General features: G+C 46.5%; 1 protein-coding gene across 1 annotated transcript in view; it reads left to right on the top strand.

Annotated features, from left to right (window-relative positions):
• Positions 1-21212, top strand: part of SEC31B (SEC31 homolog B, COPII component) — a 30981-nt gene extending 9769 nt beyond the window's left edge. Inside the window, exons 9-26 of the mRNA XM_009490640.2 lie at positions 1391-1543; positions 2295-2525; positions 4010-4084; positions 4700-4783; positions 5744-5852; positions 6252-6430; positions 7085-7211; positions 8793-8938; positions 10209-10382; positions 11028-11216; positions 11906-12119; positions 12503-12829; positions 13904-13942; positions 16851-16906; positions 18141-18287; positions 18703-18819; positions 20199-20270; positions 21007-21212. Coding sequence (XP_009488915.1) covers positions 1391-1543; positions 2295-2525; positions 4010-4084; positions 4700-4783; positions 5744-5852; positions 6252-6430; positions 7085-7211; positions 8793-8938; positions 10209-10382; positions 11028-11216; positions 11906-12119; positions 12503-12829; positions 13904-13942; positions 16851-16906; positions 18141-18287; positions 18703-18819; positions 20199-20270; positions 21007-21186 — 2619 coding nt within the window. The 3' untranslated portion in view covers positions 21187-21212. The remainder of the gene's footprint in view (positions 1-1390; positions 1544-2294; positions 2526-4009; positions 4085-4699; positions 4784-5743; positions 5853-6251; positions 6431-7084; positions 7212-8792; positions 8939-10208; positions 10383-11027; positions 11217-11905; positions 12120-12502; positions 12830-13903; positions 13943-16850; positions 16907-18140; positions 18288-18702; positions 18820-20198; positions 20271-21006) is intronic.
• Positions 21213-21720: the final 508 nt, after the last annotated feature.

The raw sequence follows: 21720 nt of genomic DNA, 5'->3' as shown, positions 1-21720 counted from the left end.
AACAGATTAAATGTCAGCACTGTCTGAAATTTTAGTTTTAATGTGGTGTCTAGTCTTTTAATTCCCTCCCTCTCTCCCAGCCAACAAATGCCTTACAAGACAGGTTTTAAGAGAATACATATGAGCTGGCTTAAGTGTTACTTATATAGTCATTTACAGCTGACTGAGTTCAGTTTCATAGGATTTGCAAGAGACAGAAAATACTTTATCAAGCAACAGCTGTAGCAGATTAAGGATTTATTTAACCCATGGAGAATTTTCTTTCTGTGCATTCTTCATGTGCATGTGCCACACTTCCACTGTTCAAAATTGGAGAACAGTAGGGTAGAATAACTCTTAGATAAATAGAATAACAAGTGAGAACACAAATAGGAGGAGATAATGACAGTTATGGAGGTGGGGAGTTTGTGACCAAGAGGTCTCTTTCCTCTGGATTCCAAGGTATCAGGACAGAAACCCTGTTGAAGACCTAGTGGTTGATGTTACTGGTACCCTGTTAGTGTGTATTTATTTCCTGAAGGTTTAGGGTGATTGGTCTGTTGGGTATAAGCTGTTCCTCCAGGCAACGGTCTTTCTTTGGAACTGGTTTCCCCTGAAGAAAGACTTGAAAGGCGAAACATGTAGGTCTTGCCTGTGATTCTTTGTTTGGCAACCTTAGCTTGATCAGCCTTATGTGGCTTCCTTTCAGGTATGCTGGTCAGCTGTATTTTGGAGCTATGCCCTATGGTCCAGTCAAACTTGAACAGGGTTATCTTTAGCAAACAACAAATTTATGCCAACAATGTTAAAAATTAAGAATGCTTGTGAACAGCATTGTATGTATGCTCACTGACTTCCTAAATGTCAGAAATCTGGATCAGGGGCCCCTTCTGACACTCTCTTGTCTAGGCAAGAAAGCCTGGAGAGACTATTTCACCAGCCTCATCTAAGCTATAAAAGCTTGAGACAGTCCTTAAAACTAACCCATTTGAAAGACCCCAGCAACAGAAAGGGAATTGGCATTCCTTTGTGAGCAAAACAAAAAATAAGCTGGACAACTTTTGACCGTATGTTGTCACTGTCTTGCATAAAACAAGTAATTTTGTAACTGCTTTGTTTATGAGCTGGGTGCTAGGCCAAGCAGTGTTTGTTAGGGAATTTGTATCTTGCTAAGGAAAAATTACTTGAAAATCTCTCAAGATGAAGCTTTCTTGAGAAATAATGTCTGAAACTGTTTGGAAATACCATTTCTCTCACATAGGGGCTTGGTGGTATTCCAGGAAGAGGTGCGTAATAGCCTCTCTCTTCATCAGTGAGGAAAGTAACTAATTACTAAGCAATAGTGTTTTGTGCTTACTCCGTACAGAGAGGAATTGAATTATATCTTACTCCTTTCCCCATCTGATTCTAGATCTCTTCCTCGTTCAACAACCTGGATCCCTTTGGTACAGGACAGGTCCTTCCTCCTCTGCAGGTGCCAGAGCAAGTAGCTCAGACTACCTTGATTCCACCATTAAAAAAGCCACCCAAGTGGATTCGCAGACCTGTGGGCGTTTCATTTGCAGTAAGTGAATGGGGCGTCCTTAGCTTAAAACGCAATACATGCGTCGTCTTGTGACACAATCTTTTTATTTCGCTAGAGAAACCTTTATCTTCCTGTTGCTAGTTGTTTTAATGCCTGTTTAAGGTGCAGTGTGGTGTCCCATGGAGTGAAGGTATTTTGCTCAACATTGAGATATATTTCCAACAAGAAAGAGTCCTGTAGCAGATAATGGGAGGTTATAAGTAGGAGTTAACAAAGCTAAGGAAGACTCATAAAAGCTGTCCTTGTAGGCTGCAACATGCATTCCCATTCTCCTCTGTCTTTCTCCTTCCTATCCAGGTATTTAATTTTCTTCGCCTCTTTGCTCCTAAATCGAAAGGCTGAATTGTTCTTTTAGCCTGTGGCTTGACTTGTTCTCTGTCTGTGTAGTGCCTGCCAGCCGCATGATAGTTTTTTATCATTGCAGCCTGCCTCTCCATGTCAGAAAAGAACAAACAGTTCCAAATGGTACTTTTTCCTCTGTGCCTCTCTGGCATTTGCAATTGGCTAGGCCTGATAGCCCATACACAAATGTCATGGTTATCAGCCTTCAGCTGAAGGGCTTGTGATGTGAACTCTCTCAATGTCTTTACCATCCATACACATTAAACTGTTTGGGTTCCTTGTGATCACAGCTGGAGCTTGAGTCTGCCTTGCTAAATGAAGAGCTAAGTGAGTTGCTTTTACCTTTATTTATAAGAATGCTTACTGTGTCTCCCTCTGTCTTTCTCAGTTTGGAGGAAAACTGATTACCTTTGGTCTTGCCAAAGCTCCTGGACAGCAAATGCAGCAGACTTACCCACACCAGGTATTCATCAGTCAAGTCACTACTGAAACTGAATTCTTGCTCCGATCCAGAGAACTGCAGATGGCCTTGCAGTCAGGAAACCTCCTTGATTACTGCCAGGGCAAGATCCAGACAGCCAAGCTGCCATTTGATGAGAACCTTTGGAACTTCTTGAAGGTAGGATGGCTGTGGTGAAACACAGAGGTCAGTTCTTTTACAGTCCTGAGATGGAATGTGTTCATTATGGTTCTCTCTAGCCCTTTATATTCCTGTTCTTTAAGATATAAAATGGAACTGAATAGGCTAGTTAGTTACTTGTCTAAAGAAAAGGTTTTGCAGTTGAGGTCTTGGAGGTTGTCTTATTTTTCAGTAGGAATGGTCTTTTCTGTGGACTCGTTTGGGCTTCCTGTCAAGGTGCTAGGATTTTCTCATCTCGACCCACTGCCAAGCTATATCTACCTGCTACCTGTGGAGCTCTACTGTTATTATTTCTCAAGGCAAAGTCCAAATGGGCAATGAGACTCCCCAGTAATAAGGGAGAGAGCTGTGGTGGCATGAGAACTGACTGTAGCCCTACATAGGACTATGGTTTCGTTGACAATTTGGTAATGTGAAAGAGCTTGGTAATGAGGAGTGGCCACCCTTCTGGAGAGGCAAGGCTTAGCCTTGGTAGTGGTTTACAGACACTCATAGGCAGACTGTGTGTGGGGTGAAATATTGGGATTTTTTCCATAGTATTATGTTTGCATAGGGAATCACATCTCTTGAATAGGATGACCAGGTGTTGTCTAGGTAGTGGCATTAGTCTCCATTGCAAGGATCATTGCAACAATGTCTTCAGCTGCATTGGATGAGATATGTCAAACTGTTGTTCTAGTGAGTTGTTATAATCCAGCTGGCCCATGGTCCTGTGAGACCGCTCCAGCTCATACAAGATCTATTACTATTGATTTTTCTTAAACTACAAACCAAGCTTCTGTACAAAAGACTGTCCTGTCCTGCATGACCATTTCTGCATCTGAAAGAACAGTTTCTCCTGACTGTTCACAAGTATCTTACCCATGTACAGTTTGATCAGTTCTGTAGTAGGAACAGCCTGGGACTTGCTGAGGCAGATTCTCCTTGCAGGATGTTAATCACGCATTAAAGCATACAAATAACACCTGTCAATTAGGCTGTGTGCAGCCTGTGGGACTCCCAGGGACAGTCTGAAATCCCCACCCAGGGAGCTTCTGTAACAATTAGTTAGTTAATTTTTGTGAAGCCAGCTAGGAGTTCAGGCAACCACCTTGTCTCAGTTTCGTCTGGACTCAAATCAGTCCATTATCGCTATGCAGAGATTAGCTTGGCAATTCCTAGACCATCCAGGGAATTAATGACCAAGTACACTATTTATGCATACAGTCGTAGCCCTGATATGCAGTTGTACCTCAGTTGTAACTATGTGACAAACTTGAATTTCACCCTTTTATCATGATTATAACTTAAATTCCATAGATTTTCCCACAGTAGTCATTAGGTGGACTGGTCATAGTTGAGTTCCTTATCTATAAACCGAGCTCTAAACTTTGCTGCTGCCAGAAGCAGCCAACTGTTGGAAGTGTGTAGATGTCTAGGATTTTATATGTTTTCTTGTCTTTTTAATATTCTTTGGGACTCAGGTGAATTTGGAGCAGGAGTCCAGGACTAAACTCCTCAGGCTGCTGGGCTACAGTAAAGAGGATCTGCAAAAAAAGGTAAGGGGTCTTTCCAGTAGACAGAAACCTTTACGGGACTAAACCTGCTGCAGGAGAGTTGTAGGGTCCCTACTGGAAATGGGTGAGTGGTCTCACAGAACATGAAAGACCAAACTGTATGAAATTTCAGCTGAGAGGCACCTTAAGTATATCTCAATAGAAAGCAAATGCAGCCAGTTGTAAGGGTATAACTGTAGCTGTACTGGATCAAACCAAAGGGGTCTTGAGCCCAGTTATCTTGCTTCCAGTTGTTGGTGCTCTGGGAAGTGTATAACAATAGCACAGTTGTGAGAGCTTCTTCTGGCATCCAGCTCTCTGCATCTCAGGGGATTCCTCAGCCAGGAAGAAGGTGACAGATGAAGACAGTCTGGCATAGCACTGATGGAGCTGCAGGGGAGGAAACTCTTACAACAGCATGGACAATGCTCTGAAAAGGATAATTAACTTCTGATAGGCAGCCAGCCAGGAATAGGGAGTGGTGGAACTTTTCAAACAGGTGACAGAGCCAGAGCAATTGTGTCTGGGGCTTGCCCCACCAGTCACTTGGTGGCTTTGTTGTCCAGGTGTTTAACTTTGATAGGGGCTTCAATCTGTGCATGTCTGTTACTTTTTTAGATTGCCTCATGTTTGAGCAATGGGATCCCAGATAAACAGCCCCTTCCTGAGGCAGATGAGACAAATGCTGCACAGCCAGATCAGGTATGTCCTGTACATCTTGCCAGCCTGGGAGAGCGGTGGAGGGCAGAATGAACAGGAAGGTCTAGTTCCAACCACAAGTTTTTGGGCTCAATGCAGCCATTGCAGAGGGCAGTTCACAGGCCTGTCTGACCCTCACAGGGTCAGACTAAATGATCATAGCTGTCCCTTCTGGCTTTAAAACAAATCAGTGAATGATGAAGACGGACTCCTGGCTGTTAACACTGTAAGAAGGCTTGCTTCACCAGTGCTGATTTCTTCAGTGATAGAATTAGCCTCACCCCAGCTTAACTTCATGCTACAGTTCTGGATTTCCTCTGTGAAGCTTCTGCTGTGGTATTTCTTTTGCATTTCCTTCCTTTTCACCTCTGTCCTTTGAAATGTATTCTCACATGATTTTGGGATGTCCGTCTTCAGATGCCTTCCAAGGCCTGGTTCACCATGTGCTGTAAATTTTGCTCTTCTAAGGTATCTAAAACTGCTATCCTCAAATTAGTAATCTCCTTCGCAAACCTTAAACACTGGCTGAGATATTCTAGGGGTAGCAACTGTGTCCTGCATTTCAATAGAGCACCAAGCATGGCTGCGACCCTACCTGCTAGTTACAGATATCACTTGTTGGGCTTGTCCCTATTCTGTCCAAAATTGTTCAGCTTGCTCAAAGGCTGGCAGTTGGGTTAATGAATGCTGGCCAGCAATACTGTTGGCATTGCATGTCATACACCATCAATCTCCTAAGCTTTGTCAATAGCAGCACTGCTCTTGTTGCTGCCCTGGTGAAACTGTGCAGGTTGATAGAGCAGTGACAAGAGGCATGATGGGTTTCCAAGTTGAAATCAGATTTATATGGGCATGCTCAAACAAATGGAGAGCAGCCCCATCCCACTCTGTAATCCACTAAAATGTTTTGGGCAGGATCTGTGTGTTCAATGAATTAATTAACCTCTTGCACTATTTGCACAGCTTTTGATAAATTCCAGTGATGATGTAGCTGCTGTTTCCTCCTCTTCAGCCTTTTTTGACAACCTCATCCCACAGAATATGAGCACATTGGAGATTCCTGTCACAGAAGGTATGTTGCATGAAGTGCGTTCCTCCCCCCTTAGGAAAAGGGGAGAGGAGGGAAAACCAGAAAATTAGAGAGACCAGCAAGAATCTGGTCCACTCCAGCAGATGGATACTTTTAAAACACATGACCCCTCCCAGTGTCATGCATATCTCAGCACTGTGCAGAGAAATATTCTTCCCAGATAACAGGCCCATTAAAAATATAGGAGAATCTTCTAGATGATGGAAGACTTACAGACAAGTCAGTGGTTTTTTCAAAATGCAAAACCTGATTTGGGTTTCCAAATTTTCTTTTAGCTGGGCTTCCATGTTACTGTTTTTTACTGCCTGCTCTTTAAAACAAGCATCATCAATGCATCTGGATGATGCCCCTATGGGTTGACTCTGCTTCTTGCCTCTGTAGATACAGATGGACTTATCAGCCAAGCCCTTTTGTTGGGGAATTTTGAGGGTGCAGTGGAGCTGTGCATGCGAGCAGAGCGCTTTGCTGATGCCATCATCTTAGCTATAGCTGGTGGGGAGAACCTCCTAAAGGAGACCCAGAAGCGCTACTTTGCCAAGCGGAAGACAAAACTCTCCTTAGTAAGTGACAGTTTTGTGTACCCACTGAGCAGGGGAAGGCGTGTGATATCTTGGCAGATGTTTGTCTGAATATATGTGGAAATGCTTTGGCAGGAAGTTGAATGTCAGCAGAATCTGTGCATCTCCTCTTGACTCAACAACTTTAATATCTTTGTAGTTTTATGACAACTTCGTGTTGCCCGCCTAGAATGTCTGTTCTTTTTTTTAAATCTAGTGGTTTCTGTCTCAGCTTCCCCATGCTTGTAACCTGTGGAGCATACTGCCCCTTTACAGCTCAGCTAGGAAGGTCCTAGCTTATTAATTTACAAATGGGGAAGTGTAACAGGGGTTGGGATATCCTAACACTATATTCCCACTCATTGATACTAGCTGCTCTGAAACAAGATATGTGTTAGATCTTTAGTCTTGCCTAGTGCGGCTGTTTCCATATTCTCTTAAGTGTTTTGTTGGGCTTTTTTACTTTCTTTAGAGGCATCGGGTTCTAATTACTGTTAACATTGGGATGCTGGCTTGGTGGACTTTAATGTACAGTGAGGTAGTTGCTGCATTGTGGGAAGTGTGTCTGGAAGTGAGCTATTGCTATGGGTGCACTTGCTTAAGCAGTCAGCTTATCTTTGTCTTCAGTGATTGACAGGCCTTCTGCTTCCCTTACAGCTGCTTTCCTCCATTGTGCAGCAGAACTGGCAAGATATCATTTGCACATGTGATCTACAGAGCTGGAAGGAGGCACTGGCCATCTTGTTGACATACTCAAAGCATGAGGACTATACCCAGCTCTGTGGTATGCAGCGTATTATGTTTTTATACAATTTCCCTTAAGAGAAATGGGGCACCTCTGGACTGCTTACAGAAAGAAGTAGATACAGTTTAGGAAGGAAAGCACTCCTTACTCATTACAGCTAGCTGGAACTTACTAAATAATAAGTATGGACTGTTGAGTTAGGAGAACGATAGATGCACACTGTAGCTGAGTATCATGGTGTAAATATATGCTGATATTTCCTGTCACTCTACCAATAGCATGGAAAAAACAGGATAGGCACTAGGCTGAGACACTAAGAGGGTGATATTTATTATTTTATTCTGAGGAGAAAGGTATTTCCTTGACAGCAAAAGGTCAGGTGGCTGCACTCCATCTGAAAGAGGTTTACCCTTTCAGCACATTCCCCTCCCTTTTAATCTCAGAAACAGGGGTTAATGAATGTTCGATGGCTTCAGTAGTTTCCTCAGTCCTTTTAATAGTCCAGCATGCTCAGCAACTAGTTGTTCTGAGAATCGGAGTTAAGGGGCAATCTAGTGACTGAATCTGATGAAGTTACTCATGTTGCTTAGCTGGGAACTAGCTCCTGGCTGCTGGGAACAGCTAAGTGCTGTTGGAGAAATGCCAGCACTTTATACAGGTAAGATGACACAACTTGAAATGCAAGAAAACGACATCTTTTAGAGACCAAACTGTAGGGATGGAAAGTGGCTGTGGTGGTGGTCACAGTGAGATAGCTCCAGTTCACTTTTATCTCCTAGCATTTGCTAAACATTGACAACTACCGGATTACTAGCTATCCCTGGTACTGGGCACTACTGTTGCCTGGAGATTCCCACACCTCTTTTGGAGAAAAAAAAAAAAAAGTGTTGGATTTTTTCACTGAATTTAGCTGTCATTTCTTTCTTTTATATGTCTGGGCAGCCATATAAAAATTGGCAGATATATAAAAAAATACTTCTTTTTTCAACCAAGTTGGTTTGGGGGTTCCTTAATGATGCCCATGTCTCTGTGTTATCCAAGAATTATACACTGAAGCTGGTGAAGAGTCTAGAGCACAAGTCTTACGAAGAGTGGCTGAGGGAACTGGGTTTGTTTAGCCTGGAGAAAAGGAGTCTCGGGGAGATATTATCACTTTCTGAAACTACCTGAAAGGAGGTTGTAGCGAGGTGGGTGTCAGTCTCTTTTCCCAAGTAGCAAGTGATAGCACAAGAGGAAATGGCCTCAAGTTGCACCAGGGGAGGTTTAGATTGGATATATGGATAAAATTCTTCACTGAAAGGGTTGTCAAGCATTGGAATAGGCTGCCCAGGGAAGTGGTCGAGTGACCGTCCCTGGAGGTATTTAAAAGGCATGTAAATGTGGCACTTAGAGACATGGTTTAGTGGGACTTGACCGTGCTAGGTTTACTGTTGGACTTGATGATCTTAAAGGCCTTTTCCAACCTAAATGACTCTCTGATTCTAATTAGGTGCAGATCCAAAGCTGTCAACACCTTTTCATGCCAAGCCGGAGCAGGATGGCTAAGAGATGAGCATTGGGGTTAATGAGCTCTTCAAAAAGAGAGTGTGTTAAATGTTGGCTGTATTTCTTCCTCTCTAGACATGCTGGGTGCCCGCCTAGAGTCGGAGGGGGGTGCAGCGCTGTCCAATGATGCCTGCCTCTGCTATATCTCATCAGGCAATGTGGAGAGGTTGGTGGAATGCTGGGTAAAAAACCATGAGACTTCGTCACCCCTTGCCCTGCAGGTACAGGTGCTATAATGTTGGTTTGACTCCTCTTTAGGCCAGTCTGGTAGCCCTGATCTGTTTGCATTATCCCATCAAACAGAGCATCTGGCTTCCAGCAGATAGTGGAGACCTGTTTGTAGTCACCAAGGTATCTTCTTCTAGCCTGGATTATGGGCTTAAATCTGAAGGAGGCTTGCACTCTTAAACATTAAGGGTTTGTGTGTTTAGAGAGTACTGACTCCATTGCACCTAAATCCAGCCATGGACATGAGTTACGGCCTGCCCACCTGTCTTTGTATACTGATGTCATCTCTGAGCTTCCTTTTAGTCAGGGAAGTTTAGACTGTACCTGTTTTCTTACTGGTAGTTGCCTGGGAGTGCATTTGCTACTGTGCTTGTCATGTCTAACTGTAATGCTCCAGTTATATGGCTGTACCTTCAGGACAGCCTTTGGCAAGATAAGATAAAGACTGTATTTTTCCCACTGCAAGTAGAATGATCACGTATGGGAAGTCACAGCTTGCAGATGAATCAGGTCTTCTACGTCAGTGTTGTTACCTACCTGTTACACTTAAACCAGCCCTGGCTAAGTCACTAACCCCTGTTGTGTCCACCAGTTGCTAGAATGAACTAGACAAGTCTTCCACTCAGATATCTGCAGATAATGCCCTCTGCTACAGAGTTCGCTGGTTTTGCAACCCCACTAGTGAGTAACAGCAACAAAAAGGCACCTTTAGCATTCCTGGTTATGTTTGAAACTGGCCTTCTCCCAGTTATCACTTATCAGCCAGTGGTGCATGTTTCATTCTATAGATAGAAATGTTACTTCGATTTCTGGGAGTTGAAGGCGCTTTGAATAACTAAAAACCTTCTGGTCTGTTTGTCAGCAGTAGTAGTTTTTCCTAGTGAATTTCTCCTGGTATGGTTTTAATCCTTCCTCTTCCAAGCTGATGGCTTGTAACTCCTAGAGTTACAGTAGCAACTTCCTACTAAAAAGATCAGTTGGTTGGAATGTCCTTGTGGCTTCTGATTTTCTTTTTTCCCTTACCATAAAAGTAGCAGTGTCAGGGTTTGCTTCCTGGTTCCTGTTTCTTTCCATGAAGTGCACCTGAGGACACAGTCATCACTGGTAGTATCTGGTGCAGAGTGGAGTAACTTCTGTTCACATTGGAGCTGATGTCAGCTGAAAGTAGGGAGAGCCATCTGGTATTGTCTCAGCATGAGATGGACCAGTAAAGCAAGTCAGATGCCGAGTGGTCTATTTTCTCCTTCCCCCTGGCTTATTCAGGATCTCATAGAGAAGGTGATGGTGCTGAGCAGGTCCATTGAGATGCTCCGAGGCACAGCAGGACCAGCACCAGGCCCTGTCTTGGCAGAACGAATCACCCAATATGCCGGTCTCCTGGCATCACAAGGATGCTTGGCAGCCGCAATGAATTACCTACCCAGCAGCTCTAAAGAGGTGAGTAAGAAATGGGTTATTGTGGGAAAGAGTAGTATATAGGGAAAAATGGTACTTTGTATGAGGGAGAGCTTGGCCTTTGACATGCATCAGGACTTAAGGTTTCACCTTAATTATGGTAACTTGAGAGTAGAGGTCTGGGGTTTTTTTCTTCCTAGGACACAGCTTTTGTCTTCATTTGTTTTTTCTCTGTAGTGCCTTTGATTCAAGGAAAAGGAAAGGAGCTACAGAACTGTAAAATGGTTCCTGGAAAACAATGCTGGGAAGCAGCTCTCCAGGGAAGCTGCACCTATTCCTGAAACTAGCTGGCAGAGGAAAGGAATGGGGAGGTCACCTTGTAGTTTGAAACAAATCTGTCTAGTGCCCAAATGTGGGTAGGGGTTGGGGAGGGAATACTCTAAAGACTGGGGGAAAGATTGGTGAGACTTCATCTGCCTGGGAATATGGCAGGTGATGTCCCAGATTGTCACTTACAGGATTTTTGTGTGTGTTTGGTTCTTTTCCCTCCTGGTGGCTGTTGGGGAAATGGTTAGTTTTGCAGGTTGATGCTCAGTGCTTTGGGTCAGGGTCTGCTTTGAATGCCTCCCCAGCACCCTTCCATCTGAGGCTCTCAGGGCACTTCTCCTAAAGCACAGTTTGTTTCAGCTCCTGATCGAACAGCTCCGAGACCGGCTCTTCCATGCTCAGGGAGAGAATGTGGGTGATCAGCAGCCACCCCCTTTTCCCTACACTCGTGTCAACGTAGGTGGTGTTAAACACACATCTCCAGCAGCTAAGGGTGGTTCCGCCCCTGAAGGAGCAGCCCACAAAACAGGTCCCAGACATCCAGAGAAGGTAGGCTTTAAACTCAGGTGTTCATGGCTTGGGGAGAGGGAGGAAGGCTACTCGATTGTGGAAGGCGTATGAAGTAATATGAGATGATGCAGATTGCAGGCATTGAGGAACTCATCAGTGATGTCCTTCACTGCAGCAAACACAAGCTCTGTGATAATCCCAAAGTAGGCTGTCTGGCATCTTTTCGCAAAGCCCTGTCCCACATGCAGTCACTGGAGGAGACTGTTACAAGTGTAGTGATCCACTGAGATCTCGCATACTGAGGGAAAAGGGGGCTGTGGTTCAATCTCCTATGCCCATCTCACCCTCATATCTCAGTAAAATTAGTGTAGTATGGCTTCATCTCAGTTCTTGCACAAGATGACTGTCCAGGAAATTTTGCTTCCAGCCTCTATCGTTATTGTTCTTTCATTATTCCCTCTGGTTGTGCTTCCAGGAAGTCACTGTATGGGAACTGGCTCCTGAGGACTAATCCTTTTGAGAGCTGGAGAATACTCTGAAGAGTGTGGTGCTCAGCTTGTTGAGCAAGTTATGTGGTGGGAAAGGCCTTTGATCCAATCCATCCAGGGCACTGACAGCAGCAGCATCTTCTCTTGCCTGAGAAGTGATAGGGGTAGAAAGTGCATCTGCTTGCGTGTGTATACGCATGACTGTCAGCCATTTGCAAGTTCTTTGTTTTTTAATTGCAGCCCAACTATCAGTCATCATTTGCCCCTTCAGCACCTTCTCAGCCTTCAGTGCCTTCCCTCTTCACGCCTCAGCCGGTGCCAGCAATGTCTATGACACCTCACCACGTTGCATCTCCGCAGGCCAGCACGGGTCCACAAACAAGTGTCTATTCCAGAGGGCCCCCGTACCCACAGTACAACTTGGGCTTGGTTCCAGCAACCATTTCAGGGCCAGGTAAGTATTGTCTGATAGTCATGTCCATTCTTCAGGTTTTCTTAGACTGAAGCCTTCAGCATAGATGGCTGCTCTACTTTCTTCCTCACAGGCCTTTTGCAAAGTCAGCTGTCTGAGAGGCTTCTCAGCGCTTATGACACATCTTGTTCTAGCAATGGTTCCTGCACATCCACTGATATTAAGCATATATAGGGGTGGAGAAGCCACAGCTAACTTTGTGTCAGCATTTGACTGATGTAGCCTGGATTATGGGGGATATGTCTGGCAAGGATATTCTAGGGTATGGCTTGAAGAAGGGCAGACTTACTAGCATGAAGGAGAGCATCAGGAGTAGTTTGCACATGAAACAAATGATGCTGATACTCTCTCTCTCTCATTTGTAGCTGTGTCACAGTCTCAGCCATTTGGACCAGCGGGAGTCAGACCTGTTGGTCCTGCTCCCTTCCCCAGCCAGCCTCCTCTGCCAGGACAGTCCATGCCCATGACATCTCCTGCTGTTCCACCACCTGGACCTGCCCTCTTCACTCCAGCCTCAGTCCCATCATCTCAGCTTCCTGCAGCTTGTCCTCTCCCTGTGGCAAGCCAGTCTCCTCTAGGTTTCTCTTCAGCACCTTTCAACTGCCCAATGAACATGGGTTACCCTCAGGGAGGTCCTGGAGCTCCATCTACTAAACCCCTGCCAGCAGCCAGCATTCCTCCTCCTCCCACAGGTAAGTACTGCTTGTGTGACTTGTGTATCCAGGACACTCCTGAATGAGGTTTGCAGTACATAATGGACATGGACCGTCTGAGGTCTGGTCTGTCACCACAAAGGCTGGATGTGGTGCTGAGGCTAACCTTACAGGCACATTGTGCTGAGCCCTGCTGTGGTGGTGAAACACAACAATGTTGACAGTTTCATTCAGCCTGTTCAGCTGCTTTGTCCCCCAGGTTGTGGTTACAAGATGCTGTCTCTTCAGGTCCCAGTGCACCCTAAGTAGTCATCCACTCCAGAGGCATCTGCTCTGACTGAAAGAGTGGTGGTTCCCAGTGAATGCCTGGTGGAAGGCTTGCTGATCTCACCCCTGCTTATCTAACTTACACAAGAAGCGCATTTGAAATGCTGGAAGAGCAGAGTGCTGCTTCTCTGTCCATAGGATACCCCTTGCTTAGCTTCAGGATAAAATTCCTGTCTGCTGTGCTCTAGTTCTCCCCATTTTTTCATGTTGCCATAAAGTGCTTGCCTGGGAATGCCTTCTGGATTCCTCTGTACAATGCTCTAGACCTGGAGCCTTTCCCCTCTGGGTCTGTAGTTTGAATCCAGCCCAGCCTGCAAGTACTGTGAAGTCCTTGCTAGCATGATGAGGAAAGAGAGTGTGTTGTTGGACCCACTTCCCAGTGGATGGGCATTCCCTCCTTCTATTTCCCACATCACCACCACATCTGGTGCTTGTTAATTTGTTTGCTGTCTCAGAGGACAGGTTTAGCCAGGCTGTGGAGATCCCTAACAACAAGGCGATAATCCTTAGATTTTTGAGCAGATGCTTCTCCAAGCCATGTGTATTCTGAGTGAAGGAACTGAGGCTTTGAGGTTTGCCTCCACCTGCAATCCTTTGCTGAGCTATGTTTAACCAAGGATAGCAAATCCCACTGTGTGGAGCCTGTGGGAACTACACACAAAGGCTCTAAGCTAAGGCTGGACAAACTCCTTCTGAAAAGCTATCGGGGGTAGTAGTCCAGGGACATTACTCACTGAGTAAAAGCTGTTGGTGATGATGACTCTCACACCCTGCCTTGATTTTCAGGTTTCTTCCCTTGGCTAGATCCCAACGTGGATCATGCAGGTAGTACCCAGAGAAGCCTCCAGACCTGTGGGGGAGGCAATGTTGCTGCTTCCAGTGACATGTGGGGGGGGGTATGCACGTTTTGCTGTGTGTGCATGTGTGCATGCTCATTGCTATTTGTTGTTTCCTTGCATGCCTGGGAAGCTATGCAGCTGTGGTAGTGGACGTACTTGTCCTGAGGACTAGTAAGTGATAGCTGGGGATGTTGGAAGTCAAATGAAAGCACTGTGCTCTTACTGATGAGTTTGGGTACAGAAAGCAGGGGCTCCAGCTTCTTCCTTCTCGACTCTCCTCCAGTCCTGGAGGAATTAGAGCATTCTTAGTCTCTCTGTCCCTTCAGGCGGTTGCTGGGCCAACAGAACAGGGCTTCCTTGGCTCTCTAGGCAAGGAACAGGCCAGTGATTGTAACTCATCTCTTGTTTTCCCCCTGTTCCACTCCTAGCCTTATGCATGGCTTTACTTCTGCTTGTGCTTTCCCCAGGTGGTTTGGAAGAGGTGGCTCCCAGCATGAGCAGTGGTGGAGTAGAGCTTCCCAAGCAGAATTTGGGGGCTTTATTCCAAGGGGAACTGGAAAGCCCTTTTGGCTTTAGTTACAAGGCTAGATTTGGCTTTCAACCTCAGCCCATCTGCTGGGGAGAATTTGGACTGTGGAGGCTTTCTGACTGATGCTTTGTACTGATTTCTGTCCTTGGGATTCATTGATGATGGAGAGTAGGTATCTTCCAGTCTACGCTGTCAGTGGGGTAAGGCTCAATGTCTTAGTGGGCTGTCTCTGCACAGTGACTGCTGCTTGCACCAAAGACCATCTGCCAGGCATGAAAGATTATTTAGGGAGTCTCAGCTTTATTTAAGAAGTCTAAGTACTTGGTACTTGGTAGCCACTTACATCACCAAGCAAGCCTTGCTGGCTGGAGTAGGGCTCTAGAAAGGGAGTTGTCCCTTCAGCAGAGAAACAAAAGACCCCAATGTTTCCCTGTTAAAGGAGAGATGATGCTATAGCAAGGATTTCAAGCACTTCCTTAGGCTGAAGATGCCCTGCAGGAATTCACTGCTGGGAAGTTTCCTTCTCCTGGCAGCATTTACTCCCAGTTTTAATGGCAGTATATGGCATGCCCAGACCAGAAGCAAACTGGCTTCCTTGAGAGTGCTTTCTTGCCTGCTGTTGTTCTGGTTTTGATGGGTACTTTTCTTTAGCCTGGAAAGGGACTGTAAGATCACTCAATATGACTCACCAAACTTGCTTGCTTTGGAAATTCCTGAACATGATCTGAACAGCTCATGAACACATTCTCACTAGCACAATGAAGAGAGAAATCCCACGCTCCTGGGGAGCATCAGGGACAGGTGAAGGACAGCAACATGTTGGCTGATCTCCTTTCTGGTTGGGATAATCCCTGACTCCATCCTGTGACTGTCTTGTTTTTTCTAGGACAGGCGTTGCTGGAGACTACTGCCATGGGGCAATCCTTTCGGGGTTGGTGAGAAATCCTATTTCACAAGTAGCATAGGCAAGATAGTCAGAATTTCATCCCAGCAAAATGCAGCAGGGTTCTGTTGTCTCATGTCTCATGATTAAATGCCTAGCTTAAAGACTATAATTTAAATAGCTGTTTCCTGTGAGGATTCAAAGTGCCACTGGGTTGGAATAGTGCCAAGGACTCCTAGGCCACAGGCTCGGTGGGGGCCAGCAGAGTTCTAGGGCACAGAATCCCCAAGCTAGAAATAAGTGCCAACTTAATTAAACTACTGATCCAAACTCATCAGAGAGTGAGTCTTGAAATCATGGGAAAAGGGAAGGCAAAAAGAGACTGCCAGAATTTTAATAATAAAGGTAATTAAAGTAACGAAGCACCTTTTGCATCTTTCCCCTGTGATTTTTAAAGCTCAGTTCAGGATCAGTGGCTTATTAAGTCTGGCACTGAGCTCCAGCAATTCTGATATTGCCCCGTAGAATTATGCTACTTTCTCACAGATTATTCCTGTCTCATGGGCTTGCAGTTATTAATACAGGGGTGACAAAAGAAGCACTGGGGTTCTGTCTAGAGATGCAGGTACCCTTACAGGACAGCAGCAGACAAGGTAGTTGGAATTTGACCTTTGCAGAATGAAGTGTGGTTGCAAGTCTTTTGATGTTATGTTGTCTGATGAATTTTTAATTACCTGGAGTGAGGTTAGAGGCTAGGTACCACAGAAGCATCTGCTGAGACACCTCTCTGCTCTCAAGGCATTTACTGGTTAAGTCTATTCCCTTCTAGTTGGGAAGCCAGCAAATTTTGCTAAACTTTGGTTCTGAACATGATTTTGGAAGGGAAGAATTTCAACCCATCCATAACTTTCCTCTGCTTTACCACAGCAACCTGCATTGCTGTGGACTGCCACCGTGAGGCACTCCTGCAAGTGTTGTTGAGAAGCCCTCTTTTCACCTAGAACATAGTACTCGCTGTGGTACCACAGCGCTAGATTTGCTGTTTGGGGAACCCCAGGAACCCCCTGGCCCCTGATCTGCGCACACATGCAGGCCCTGACCAAGGTTCAGGCCTGACTCTGAAACTGACTTCTGCAGCCTGTGCAGAATGTGGAAAGCTTCGGGTAGTTGGAAAAAGCTTTCTGTGTGGGAATGGGTGTGTGCCAGTTCAGTGTGGTCAGACATCACCTCATGAAGCCTGTGTACGTACTCGGATGCTAAGAATGTAGTTAAGAAAGAGAAAGAGAAGCAAGAGCAGTTCTAGGGCCCATGAGCTATGCCTGAAATTCCTCAGTTGAAATGGTCTGAAGGTGCAGTGATGGGGGAATTGGAGCCATAGGCCCTTTTGCTGAGCGAAGTTCCAAACCATACATCCACCATGAATTGTTGCTGTGGTCACCTTCTCAAAGTCTGATATTTGTGCCTTGTTCTCTCTCCTGACAGCTCAGGAATCTTGGACTGATCCCTCTGCTGTAAGAGGAGGCCTTCAAAAGAAACAGGTAAGCTTTCAGCTGCAGTATGTGTTGGCTGTCTTTTAGCAGGGAGCTCCATGCAACAGATACATTCCTCCCAGTCACACTCAGCAGGTCTCATTCCACGTTGGTCTGTCTACTTCCGCATTACATGCATAGCTAGGACCAAAGTCTAAGTCGTCTTGACCCTTTGCCTTCCAAACTTGCATGCCATTCTCCATGGTGGCTGTTTTGTAACATGGTTATCATCTGTGATGCTGCATCCTCTGTCAGTACTTCCCAGGCTGACTACAGTCACTTGTTGCTAGAAATAGGGATTTAATCTTGTCCCCTTGCCCACACACCTTTTTTGATAGTGGCTGGGGAGATCATGCTCACTTCACACCTGACAGTTGGGGGCAGCATTTCCCCTCAGCACAGTGAGACTCACAGTGATTTTCTTCAGATGCTGATACCAACTGATAAGGCACTTCTGCTGAAAGAAGCTGGGACAGGTGTAGCTGTGAGCTGCCTGCCATGTTGGCCCTGCTGCTCTCTGCCTTGTAGTGATTGCATTGGAGGACCTGTGAGCTGAGCTCTTTTACAAGCGCTCTCAGTACCCCATTTTTATCACTGCTGCCTGCTGGCAGGTGTGATGAGAAGCTTCTTTGGCACCATTCCCACCCCCTACTCCTCTTCTTTAGCTTGGAACAGACTTCTCGCCTTTTTTCTGGCAGCATAGCTGGGAACCTGGTTCAGGCTGTGCTCACTACAACAGGATTAGCCTCTTGTTAAAGCCATCTCCTTTTGATCTAGCCCTGTCGGAGTGAATCTATCCTGACTCTCTGGCTTAGCAGGGGCACGATGAAGTGTTTGCGAGAGGATTCTCCCCCCATGTCGTGGGATTTTCCCCAACACTTGCTCTGTTGGACACTTTACTGCTGCTAATCTCTACATTCAGGACTCGTGCCGTCGCAGAGCCAAGGCGGCTTTCTGAGGACCGGTGCTTTCAGGGGCAACGGATCTGTTTGATTGAACAATTCCAGAGGAGTTTTCTTGCTGTTGCTTTGACTGTTCATCTAGGATGCAAAAGGAAGGGCCCCACGCTCTGAGTCAGGGGGCTGAAAGAATAGGGATGTGTTACACATCATCTTGAGAACGGGGCACTCTGCAAGTTAGAAAGGAAGTTGAATTTGACTGTGGAGAGTGTAACCAACCCCCCTTCCTTGGACTTGGTTTTCTTGATTTTTTTTTTTTTCCTTTTCTTTCTTTTTGCTGACAGTTGCCTGAGAAATTTACTCCTCCAGCCCCCATCACAGCTCCAGTAATGAGCCTGCCCACTGAGCCCCAAGGGATCCATCCTCAGCTGTCCAGGTTGCAAGAATCTGGCCAGTCACCCCCAGGAGCACCCAAGGAAGGCAGCCTGCAGGTACCCAGGGAAAGTGGGGCATTTCCCAGCCACCAGCTCCTTGTCAACTAGAAAAACAACTCAGGTTTTTAGATTCTTATTACTTGGCAGCTGCAGGGCTTATGTTGCTCCCTAGCCCTTAGAAGACATCTTTGCCTGTTAGAGGAATTGCCAGGGTGGAAAATGACACCTGGATATGGCTGGGAGAGAGGGAGGGAGGCTAGGCAGGCTGTCAGCCTGCTGAGTGTTGGGAATCCACAGAGGCCTGAGGCTATAACACAGTCTGAAGACAATAATCTAACTCTGTGCTTCCAGGTATTCTCTGAGTTTGCGAAGGAGTGAAATTCTTTCTGTTCGTGGTTGCAGGAGGGGAATCTACCTGCTCCAGCCTTTCATGCTCCTGTTGTATTCATTCAGCTGCTTCTCTCTCTGTCAGTATCACCAGCTACCTGTGGAGAGAGTTGAGAGGAAGGAGGTGCCCCCTGAGCACCAGGCTCTGAAGACCACATTTGAAGGGTTGGTGCAACGCTGCTCTGCTGTCGCCACTGATCCAGTAAGTCCTCCCTTCTCTGAACTTTGGCTTATTTGCCCTCATAGGTGTTTGACTGGTGCTTCTTCTTTTGGTTGGGAAAAGAGAAGACTCATCCCCCTAAGTTAATCTCCATCTGCCTCCTTCATTTAGGCTGTAGGCTTGTCCATCTCTTGGGAACTGAGATGCATTCTTTAGCATTTATCCACTGCTTCTCATTGCCTCTCTGGAGCAATGGTTCTGTCCTCCTGGCTCTTTTCTCTGAGGAAAGTAGAAGAAATGATGCAGCTAATTCAGCCTCCTTTTTCACTGGCTTGATCTGTAGATAGTTCCTGCAGAGCTGGTATTACCAGCTATCCTCAGAATTTAGAGGGAGAGGCTGAGATATCATGGCTGGAACAGAAAGCAAGACAATCTTTGTGTCTGGGCCACTGTAACTTCTCCACCCTGGTTCCTGGAACGCTGTTGGCATGCATGTCACATTGCGTGAATATATCAGACCAGACTGTCTAGGAGCAGACAAGCAGTGTTTGCAGCATTGTGTTAGGTTGCTAAGTCTTCCCAGGGCTTGGGCGCACCATGAAGCCATCCAGAATTCCTCCGCTTAGTGGGTGTGGGGATGAGCACTGAGCCCAAACTGCTATCCCAGAGTCAGACAAATTGTGTGTAGCAGCATCTTCGGCATGTTTGGTCTGTGTTTTCTGAGAGTGCAGCGCAGCAATTTCTGGGAGATAACCTAAAGGTTCCCTCTATGGACAGAAAGGCCTGTTGGTTTGGGCTTAAGCACTCAGCTTACATGGAGGTTGACTAGCTGGGTTGGTACAGCAATGCAATGCACCTGCGTTCCTAAGGCTGCCAGGCCTGTCCCAGCATTGCCCAGAGCCAGGCATTTCTATCCACAGTATAATTTACCTATGAATGGATTATGCAAGGTGGGGTTAACGGGGTCAGTCCCACCACAGCTTCAGTACTCGGGCCCTTTCCTTGGTGGTTACCTGGAGTAGGAAGGGTATTCCCTCTTTTCCTCAAGGAGGCCAGGAAGAAGCTGCTGCTTGGGTCAGCCAGGGTGAGGCTGTCTGAATGCCCCATGGGTCAACTAGTGGATGTTTCTCAAGCTTTGGAAGTAGACACTCTGTCTCATGGTCTGCAAGCACTGGCAGACGGGAGGAATGCCTAGGCTGGGAGATGGGAGAAGGGGCAACTCCAGCTTCCTGCCTTGGGGAAAGTGTGCATGTATATGTGCACAGTGAGGGCATGGCGGGCTGGCAGAGGCTGAGATGCAGCTGAAATGTAAGGTGCTGTGGGAAGAACAGAGGAGGAGAGGGACTGAGGAAGAACAACTTGGTTCTGGGAGGGGTGGCTTTGAAGCTCTGGCAGAGCTAGCAATACCTGTTTCACTTCAGAAAACCCGAAGGAAGCTGGAAGATGCATTGCAGCGGCTGGAGTGTTTGTATGAGAAGCTCCGCGAGCAGGCGGTAAGTAGATGTCACCATTCTCTGTGGTCCAGCTGAGTTCGCAATCCCACCTTTGCACTGGGTTGTGGGCCTTGGTGTCTGTCCCAGTGTTACCAGCACTTATCCTCTTGAGAAAGCTAGGAGAGTGACAAACTTTAAAATGCACCTTGAATCCAGCCAGCCTTATCTCTTCTTCCTTAACCCTGGCCCAGACAAAGTGTAAGGAAAAGCTGGGGAGGTATTTGCAGGGTGCTTTTACCCCCAGGAAGTATACTGGCATATAGAAGGGTTCCAGATGGGAAGGGGCAATTGGGGGTAATTTTTAAGTGTGAACCTAGTGTAACCTCTGGCTTAGAAAACTCTGAAGCTGCTGATGGCAATTGCTGGAGGGATAGCTATCAAGGGAAGAATCCTTTTAACATACACCCTTTCCCGAGCATCCATATCAGGCCTGAACAGAGACAGGATTCTGTGCTAGATGGACCTTTGACCTCCTCAGGTACACCAGATATTCAGTTAATGCTGAAATGTCATTACTTAGGACCTGCCTTTGCTGTCATCCAGCCTGCGTATTAGATTAATGTTTGTTGTAGGCTGGGAAACTGGAGGAAGCGGGCTATCCTTCCTGCCAGTGCTTGACTGTGTAGGTGCTGCTTGGTGAGGATGAGGTGAAGAACAGGAGGGAAGGGTATGGAGGGAGCCGGGGCCTGTGTTACAGTGCTGAGCATGCTGACTCATTTCTGCTCCTTCCCCACAGCTCTCTCCAACCATCCTCATGGGTCTCCATGAAATTGCCCGCTGCATTGAGGCTAGGAACTACCAACAGGGTCTCCTGGTTCACACCCAAGTAGTGAGCAGCAGCAGTTTCAGCGAGGTGTCTGGTTTTATGCCCATCCTGAAAGTCCTCATGACGGTTGCTGGCAAGCTGAATGTGTAAAGTGTGGAGCAGCTGGAACAGCGCACACTGAGAGCTGGTGGACTCCCTCACCTATTGATGTGCTGCAGGTTGTGGACTCTCCTTCTGACTCTGGAGAAATAAGTCTGTGCCAGTGCCTGGAACTGTGCTGGGCCAGCATGCCTGGCCCTGTCCACTCTCCAGACAGCCCACTGGTGGTGCCTGGGACTCCTGGAGACTGTTCTTTCTCTCTCTTATTTCTTACTAGTCTTAGGCCGCTTCCCAGCCCAGGGATCTCAATTTCAGGCTGTCCAGGTTGCACAGAGATCCTCCCCTCTTCCCTGTATCCCTGGCACAAAGGGGAAACTCCTTCCCTCCCAGGCTGAGGTTCTGAGGTTGCTTTATTTTTTTTTTTCTTTTAAGGAGACAAACAGGGCTGGCACCTGCAGGGCCCCCAGACAGAAGAGCCTCAGGCTCTATTCCCTGCTGCAGTGTAAACTGCCTGAGTGATAGCTGGGCTCCCTTGGGACCTAAGCTGGGGTGTTCCTGCTCTGTTGGGCTGCAGTGGGGATCTCT

This window comes from Pelecanus crispus, chromosome 10 (genome assembly GCF_030463565.1).
Source record: "Pelecanus crispus isolate bPelCri1 chromosome 10, bPelCri1.pri, whole genome shotgun sequence".
In the NCBI taxonomy this organism is placed as follows: domain Eukaryota; kingdom Metazoa; phylum Chordata; class Aves; order Pelecaniformes; family Pelecanidae; genus Pelecanus; species Pelecanus crispus.
Note: the sequence above shows the minus strand (reverse complement) of the source record. Positions and strands in the feature narration are given on the sequence as shown.